The sequence below is a fragment of the Onychostruthus taczanowskii genome, unplaced genomic scaffold (genome assembly GCF_017590055.1).
Source record: "Onychostruthus taczanowskii isolate IOZ18803 unplaced genomic scaffold, ASM1759005v1 scaffold56, whole genome shotgun sequence".
Classification (NCBI taxonomy): domain Eukaryota; kingdom Metazoa; phylum Chordata; class Aves; order Passeriformes; family Passeridae; genus Onychostruthus; species Onychostruthus taczanowskii.
This window is the reverse complement of record NW_024503235.1, coordinates 1,560,526-1,568,993: the sequence shown is the minus strand read 5'-3', so window position 1 is coordinate 1,568,993 and position 8,468 is coordinate 1,560,526. Positions and strand designations below refer to the sequence as shown.

Below are 8,468 nucleotides of genomic sequence, written 5' to 3'. Positions count from 1 at the left end.
CATCCCATCCCATCCCATCCCACCCCATCCCATCCCATCCCATTCAATTATGTCCCATCCCAGCCTGCCACATTCCATTCCCATCCTCTCTGGTCCCATCCCATCCAGTCTCATCCCATCCAGTTCTGTCCCATAACACCCTGCCCCATTCCATCCTCTCCAGTCCCATCCCACCCTGTACCATCCCCTTTTATTGCCTCCTATTCCCATTTCAGCTTGTCCCATCCTATCCCATCCCATGGATCCAATCCCATCCCATCCCATCCCATCCCATCCCATGGATCCCATCCCATGATCCCATCCCATCCCCATCTCTTCCCGCCCCATTCCCATCCTATTTCTGCCCCGTTCCCATCCCATCCCCATCCCATTCCCATCCTATCCCATCCCATGGATCCTAGCCCATCCCCACCCCATCCCCATCCTGTTCCCATCCCGTTCCCATCCTGTTCCCATCCCGTTCCCGCCCCGTTCCCGTCCCATCCCCATCCCGTTCCCGCCCCGTTCCCGTCCCATCCCCATCCGTTCCCATCCCGTTCCTGCCCCGTTCCCATCCCATTTCTGCCCCATTCCCATCCCATCCCATCCCATGGATCCTATCCCATCCCCACCCCATCCCATCCCGTTCCCACCCCGTTCCCATCCCGTTCCTGCCCCGTTCCCATCCCATTTCTGCCCCATTCCCATCCCATCCCATCCCATGGATCCTATCCCATCCCCACCCCATCCCCATCCCGTTCCCATCCCGTTCCCGCCCCGTTCCCATCCCGTTCCCGGCCCGTTCCCGTTCCCATCCCGCACGTGTGTAGTGCTGCACCAGCTCCCTGAGGCTGCCGAAGGGCGTGCGGGGGGAGATGTAGAAGCCGCCGCTGTCCAGGTTCCGGATCTTGTAGTGCTTCACCGTCTCTCCCTGGCTCTCGTCCAGGTCCCGCACGGACAGCGAGTACGAGCCTGGGGACAGGGACACCCATGGGACCCCCGAGCCCGCCGGAGGCTCCCCCAGCCCCGGGGACCCGCGGGCGGCACCTTTGGAGGTCTCGCTCTCGCGGATGAGGAAGGAGCCGTGGGTGTTGCCCGAGGCCAGGAGCTGCCGCTCGGCGTCCTTGCGGCTGATGTTCCTGAAGAACCACCTGGGGAATGGGGCAGGCTTAGGGCGGAGGGGACAGGGCCACTTTGTGGGATGCTCCAGGCTCCTTCCCAGAGCTCAGATCCTGCCGGGACACATCCATCCGTCCATCCATCCATGGATCCATCCATTCATCATCCAACTCTCCATGGATCCGTCCATCCATCATCCATCCATGTCCATCCATCCATCCATCCATCCATTCATGGATCCCTCCATGGATCCATCCATCCATTCATGGATCCATCCATCCATCCCTCCATCCCACCTGGCCCATCCCCACTCACGGCTCGGGCTCCAGGCTGTTCACCAAGGCCACGAAGTTGTGGGGGATCAGCCCCTCCTGGCCCGTGGTGAGCGACTGCGCCTTCCACCACTCCCCGCTCCTGCAAGGACAGAGCTCAGTGAGACCCCCAGGCCCTGCCCTGGCCCCGGGGGCGCTGGGGCACCTCCAGAATTCCTCACTCTTCCAGCACGCGGAGCTTCTCCCCCTTCCGCAGCCCCAGGTCCCCATCGTGCTTGGGCTCGTAGTTGTACAGGGCCACCACCAGCTTGTCTGTGGGGACAAGAGGAGGGACAGGGTGGCAGTGACCAGTCTGGGGGTGGCACAGCCCCCCCAGGCCACAGTCATGCCTCACCTTGCATGGGGGAGCACGGGGGTGACGAGGACTCGTAGGACACCAGGGGGTCTCGGACCTCGGAGCCGTTGCGGATTGGCCTCTGCTGGGGACAGGAACCCTGTGAGCCCCCAGCTCGTGGGATTTGGCCACCTCTGGGGGTGTTTGGCCACCGGGATTGGGGTCTGTCACCCCCTCCTCACCTGGTACTTGCTGTCGGGCTCGATGGGGTAATTGCAGTGCTCACAGATGTCGATGTTCTCGATCCAGTCCTCGTCGTAGTCCGAGCTGCAGCAGCAGCCCATGGTGGCTGTGGGGACAGAGGTGACACAGGGAGCCTTGGCACTGCCATCCCTGCCTCTGCTCGTTCTCCGGTGCATCCCCATCCATCCATCCATTCATGGATCCATCCATCCATCACTCCCTCCATTCATCCCTCCATCCATCCCTACATCCATGGATCTATCCATCCATCATTCCCTCCATTCATCCATCATCCATCCATCCATGGATCCCTCCATCCCTCCATCCATCCATCCATCCATCCATCCATCCATCCATCCATCCATCCCATACCACTGTCCCATCCCAGCTCCCCAGCTGAGGGCATTCCCTGACTCTGTCACCAGCCGTTATTTCCTCCTAATTTATCCTGCCTTCATTAATTAAAACCACTGAAGGCAATTAGTGCCCAGCCTGAGGCTCCTCTGTGCCTCCTGTGCCGCTCTGGGGCTGATCCCTCTGCTCTCCCTGCACATAACAACCTCCTCATTAACATCCCATTAGCAATTAACACATTCCTGCAGCTTGTCTTTAACGAGCTCTGGCTGGGCAAGAACCTCCCTGATCCTAAAATCATCTCACAGCTGGATGTGGGCACATCCAAACCCCTTTTCCTACAAATCCCCATCCTCTCTGCACACCCAGCCCCATTCCTGCTGCAGCCCCAATCCCTGCAACACCCTCGAGGCTCAGCCACGGTGACACTGGTGTCCCCACGGTGCCACCAGGGCGTGGGCACCTTTGTCAGGAGCTCAGCATGGGCTCTGCAAATCCAGCGGGCACCTCTGGCTTTCCTGAGGGTTCTGAGTGTGGCACAAACCCCGTGGGCATCTTTGTCAGGAGCTCTGCAAAACCCGTGGGCACCTCTGGCCTTCCTGAGAGCCTGAGCATGGCACAAACCTGGGCACCTCTGGCCTTCCTGGGAATGCTGAGCATGGCACAAACCTGGGCACCTCTGGCCTTCCTGAGAGTGCTGAGCATGGCACAAACCCCATGGGCACCTCTGGCCTTCCTGAGAGCTCTGAGTATGGCACAAACTCCACAGGCACCTCTGGCCTTCCTGGGAATGCTGAGCATGGCACAAACCTGGGCACCTCTGGCCTTCCTGAGAGTGCTGAGCATGGCACAAACCCCATGGGCACCTCTGGCCTTCCTGAGAGTGCTGAGCATGGCACAAACCCCACGGGCACCTCTGGCCTTCCCGGGGAGACTGAGAGTGGCACAAACCCCACAGGCACTTCTGGCCTTCCTGAGAGCTCTGAGTATGGCACAAACTCCACAGGCACCTCTGGCCTTCCCAAAAACGCTGAGCATGGCACAAACCCCGTGGGCACCTCTGGCTTTCCCAGGAATGCTGAGCATGGCACAAACCCCACGGGCACCTCTGGCCTTCCCGGGGAGACTGAGAGTGGCACAAACCCCACAGGCACTTCTGGCCTTCCTGAGAGCTCTGAGTATGGCACAAACTCCACAGGCACCTCTGGCCTTCCCAAAAACACTGAGCATGGCAAAAACCTGAGCACCTCTGGCCTTCCTGAGAGTGCTGAGCGTGGCACAAATCCTGTGGGCACCTCTGGCCTTCCTGAGAGTGCTGAGCGTGGCACAACCGCGGCAGCGGCGCGTGGGCCCCGGAAAAGGCTCATTCTGAAGAATCCCCCACGCCCACAGGGCCAGGATTTGTCCCCAACCCCTCGTCCCAGGGGCCCAGGTGTGATTTTCGCAGGGTTTTGTCACCACCAGCCAGCCCAGGTGTGCCACGGCCCAGCTGTGCCCCTCTGGCACGGCAGCCAGTCCACGTGGTCCCCGTTCCGTGCCCGCTGCCTGGCTGGGAGATGATTTTTTTGGGATGTTTTTTGCCTTCTTTTCCTACCTAGGAGCCTGGGTTTGCACCAGCACGGCCAAAAATCTGAATTTTCCCATGGTGCCAGGGGGGTCACAGCAGTGGGGGCTTCGTTTGGGCCTTGCAGGGGGTCCCCAGGGAGGGTTTGGGGTTCCTAAGAAGGGTCTGGGGTCCCCAGGGAGGATTTTGGGTCCTTAAGGAGGGTTTGAACTCCCTAAGGAGGGTTTGGAGTCCCTAAGGAGGGTTTGGGGTCACGAGGGAGGGTTTGGGTTCCCTAAGAAGGATTTGGGGTCCCCAGGGAGGGTTTGGGGTTCCTAAGAAGGGTTTGGGATCCTTAAGGAGGATTTTGTGTCCCCGGGGAGGGTTTGGGCTCCCTAAGGAGGGTTTGGGGTCTCCAGGGAGGGTTTGGGATCCCAGAGATGGTTTGGGGTTCCTAAGAAGGGTTTGGGATCTTTAAGGAGGGTTTTGTGTCCCCAGGGAGGGTTTGGTGTCCCCAAGGAGGGTTTAGGATTCCTAGGGAGGGTTTGGTGTCCCCAAAGAGGATCTGGGGTCCCCAAAGGGGGGTTTGGGGTCCCCAGGGTTGCCGCTCCAACCCCCAGCCTGCACTTCCAGGTTCGATTTTCCAGAGCAGGAGCCACCTCCCTGAGGAGCACAAGGACTGTCCCCAGGGTGGCCAGAGGAGCAGGTGACAGGCGACTTTGGCCAGGGGAACACTCAGGAGTGAGGTCCCCGTGCCCTGCAACGCAGCTTTGGGCACTCAAAACCCACCCTGGTGCCTCCAGCTCCTGGTGACACCCGTTTGGGGACACATTTTGGCACCCAGGAAGGGCTTTGGCCACGCTGCAGGCAGGGTGACAGTGTTCAAACACAAATTTCCTTTCGCTGACTCTTTTTTTATCACTCCCAGCACCATCAAGACTTCCTACATCTCATCTAGGTAGAGCCAGGAGAGTAAAAAATCCAAAATTCATCAATTTTGAGGGCTTTTCTGAGCAGGACCCAGCTCGAGCTCAGCTTTTAGGGATGAGAACAACAACAAAGTGCCCACATTTTTTATCCAGAGCAAAGGAACAGCTGAGAAATCCCAAATGCACCCCCTGACCCCACGGAGGAGCCCCCCCAGAGCTCTTCACGCCCCTCCAGCAGTGCCAGGAGCTGTTTTTTCCTCCCGGGCTGAGGAGGGAGGTGCTGCTTTTGTGCCTTTTTTTCTTACAGCCCCAAGCCACAGCGTAATTTCCACCGAGCTGCAGCAGCAGCCGTTTCACCTGCACCAGGGCCACGAGAAAAAAAACCAAGAAAAAACAACAAAAAACCCAAAAAAACGGGCGTTTGAAGTCAGTTTTGTGAGGGAGGTGCTGCTTTTGTGCCTTTTTTTCTTACAGCCCCAAGCCACAGAGTAATTTCCACCGAGCTGCAGCAGCAGCCGTTTCACCTGCACCAGGGCCACGAGAAAAAAAAAAACAAAAAAAACCAACAAAAACCCCAAAAAAACGGGTGTTTGAAGTCAGTTTTGTTGGGTTTTTTTGGGTTTGTTTTTTTTTTTTGGTGGCTGCATCTGTGCAAACCGAATTTCTTTGTGCCAAAGGGGTCTGGCAGGGAGGTGCCCCCCGAGCGTGTTCAGGTGTTTTTGCCAGGTGTGTGCCCCTCTTTTTGGGGTTTTTCTCTCTGGATTTGGGCTCCATGTCCTGCCCCGTGCTGTCCCTTCCGCCCACGTGGCCCTGGGCAGGTCCTGCTGGTTTGTCACTCTGACCCCGTGCCTGGTGTCACCCTGAGCCAGCTGTGAGGCAGCTGTGAGCCCCTGGATGGGCACACAGAGCTGGCACAGCATGGCAGTGTCACCAGGGCCGGTGTCCCCAGGGCAGGGAGGGGCTGGCACCGAGCCAGCACCAAAAATGGGAATTTCTGAGTGCTTGAAACACCAAATTCGGCACAAAAAAATGGAAATTTCTGAGCTCCTGAAGCCCCAAATTTGGTACCAAAAATGGGAATATCTGAGCGCCTGAAGCCTCAAATTTGGTACCAAAAATGGAAATTTCTGAGTGCTTGAAACACCAATTTGGGCACAAAAAATGGGAATTTCTGAGCGCCTGAAGCCTCAAATTTGGTACCAAAAATAGGAATTTCTGAGTGCCCGAAGCCCCAGTTTGGGCACCAAAAATGGGAATTTCTGACTGCCTGAAACCCCAAATTCGGCACAAAAAATGGAAATTTCTGAGCTCCTGAAGCCCCAAATTTGGTACCAAAAATGGGAATATCTGAGCGCCTGAAGCCTCAAATTTGGCACCAAAAATGGGAATTTCTGAGCTCCTGAAGCACCAAATTGGGCACCAAAAATGGGAATTTCCTCAAATTTGGCACCAAAAATGGGAATTTATGAGCTCCTGAAGCACCAAATTGGGCACCAAAAATGGGAATTTCTGAGCGCCTGAAGCCCCAAATTTGGTACCAAAAATGGAAATTTCTGAGTGCCCGAAGCCCCAAATGCAACACCAAAAATGGGAATTTCTGAGCACTTGAAGCTCCAAATTGAGCACCAAAAAAGGGAATTTCTGAGCTCCTGAAGCCCCAACCTGGACACCAACCTTGAGAGACTGGCACAGAGCTGCTGCCTGTCCCTCGGGCACAGCCCTGGGGACAGAACTGCTGTGCCCTGGGGACAAAACTCCTGCTGTGCCCGGGAAATGCAGGTCTGGGGGGAGCCCTGCGAGGGCACCACCACTGCCACCCCTGGCAGGACCCCCAGGCGGGCAGGGGACATCGGGACAGCGCCTGTCCCCCCCCCCGGGAGACCACAGAGGGATGGAGAGCCCAGCCTGGCTCCCCCATCCCCCCCAAAACTACCCCAAACCCCCTTTCCATCCCTCCGAGGGGCGTTCGGAGAGGGCAGCTCACCCCTCCCCACCCCACGGGTGCCCCCCGAGCCCCCCCCGGCTGCTGGGACCCCTCCCTGGCTCTCACCTGCGGGCAGGGCGCTGAGGAGGGGCCGCTCTCACAGGGCCATGTCCCGCTGGGGCCGCGCCCGTCGCATCCTCCTCATCCTCGGCAGCCGGAGAGCAGCCCCCCGGGCCGGCTGGGGGGCGGGGAGGAGCCCCCCGAGCCTTGTGGGGTGCAGTGATGAGCCCCCCGAGATGGGTGCGGGGCAGAGAGGAGCCCCCCAAGCTTTTCAGGGTGCAGAGAGGAATCCTCCAAGCTTTTTAGGGTGCAGAGAGGAACCCCCAAGGTTTTTAGGGTGCAGAGAGGAACCCCCCAAGCCTTGTGGGATGCGAAGAGGAGCCCCCCAAGCCAAACGGGGTGCTGAGAGAAGCCCCCCAAGCCTTTTGGGGTGCGAAGCGGAGCCCCCGGGAGCCGGGTGCAGTGCAGAGAGGAGCACCCCAAGCTTTTCAGGGTGCAGAGCGGAGCCCTCTGGGCCTTTTGGGGCGCGGAGAGGAGCCCCCCGACACTTATGGGGTGCAAAGCGGAGCCCCCCAAGCCGAGTAAGGTGCGGAGAGGATCCCCCCGACCTTTGTGGGGTGCAGAGCGGAGCCCCCCAAGCCTTACGGGGTGCGGAGCAGAGACCCCCGAGCAGGGTGCGGTGCAGACAGGAGCCCCCCGGACCTTTTGGGGTGCAGAGCGAAGCCCCCCAAGCCGGGTGGGATGCGGAGCGGATCCCCCCGAACCTTTCGGGGTGTGGAGCCGAGCCCCCCGAACCTTTCGGGGTGCGGAGCCGAGCCCCCCGTTCCTTTCGGGGTGCGGAGCGGAGCCCCCCGGGCCGTGTGGGATGCGGAGCGGATCCCCCCGAACCTTTCGGGGTGCAGAGCGGAGCCCCCCGGGCCGGCTGCGCCGTCGCCGCCGCTGTCCCCGCCTCGCCCCGGTTTCCTGCCTCATGAGCAAACTCACGACGAGCCCGTTCTCAGCTCACCCCCGACCGCAAGAGCGAGTGACAAACCCCGATGGCTTCCTGCCACCGCGGGTCCCCGGGCGAGGGCACGCTGAGAGCCCCGGGGGCTGGCACCGGCTGTGCCCTGCGCTGTCCCCTCTGTGCCCTGCGCCAGCCTGGCACCCCCTGCTCCACCCCGGGGGCCCCTCCTGGCACTGCCACCCTTCTCCTTGCGTCCCCTGTGTGCCACAGGACACAGCCCGGAGCCCCCCTCGGGCTGTCACCGCCGTGTCACCGCGGTGCCACCGCAGCCTGGGCAGCCTGAGAGCCGCGGTGGCGGGGCAGCAGCGAGGGGACCCGCGGTGGCCCTGGGGGCTGGCAGCGCTGCTTTGGAGGAGGCTGAGAACCACAGCAGCATTGTGCTGGCTGCTTTGATCGAGAGAGAAGCCGCAGGCACAGGCAGGAAGCCCGGGGGTGACAGGAGGGGATGTGGCAGCTTGGGGGGCACATTCGGGCCCTCCTCGTGTCCTGGGAAGGAGAAACGGCCCCCAAAATGATCCCCACAGCTTCCCTGGCACTGCCTCACTCAGGGCTCTGTGGAAATCACATCCCCACGGGGCACCTGGAGTTGTCACCCGCCCAAAAAAAGGCCAGGAGTCACGTCTGGAGGCACAGACAGGGAAAAGCCACCAGCTGTCACCCTCAGCTCCTTTTATTGCACCTCAAAGGGCTGCTCCCCACAATTCC

At 60.0% G+C, this 8,468-nt stretch overlaps 1 protein-coding gene across 1 annotated transcript in view; it reads right to left on the bottom strand.

Annotated features, from left to right (window-relative positions):
• Window positions 1-6,961, bottom strand: part of LCK (LCK proto-oncogene, Src family tyrosine kinase) — a 12,662-nt gene extending 5,701 nt beyond the window's left edge. Inside the window, exons 1-7 of the mRNA XM_041417517.1 lie at window positions 6,824-6,961; window positions 1,947-2,053; window positions 1,765-1,846; window positions 1,592-1,682; window positions 1,414-1,512; window positions 1,027-1,130; window positions 802-951 (exon numbers count right to left, since the gene is read on the bottom strand). Coding sequence (XP_041273451.1) covers window positions 802-951; window positions 1,027-1,130; window positions 1,414-1,512; window positions 1,592-1,682; window positions 1,765-1,846; window positions 1,947-2,048 — 628 coding nt within the window. The 5' untranslated portion in view covers window positions 2,049-2,053; window positions 6,824-6,961. The remainder of the gene's footprint in view (window positions 1-801; window positions 952-1,026; window positions 1,131-1,413; window positions 1,513-1,591; window positions 1,683-1,764; window positions 1,847-1,946; window positions 2,054-6,823) is intronic.
• Window positions 6,962-8,468: the final 1,507 nt, after the last annotated feature.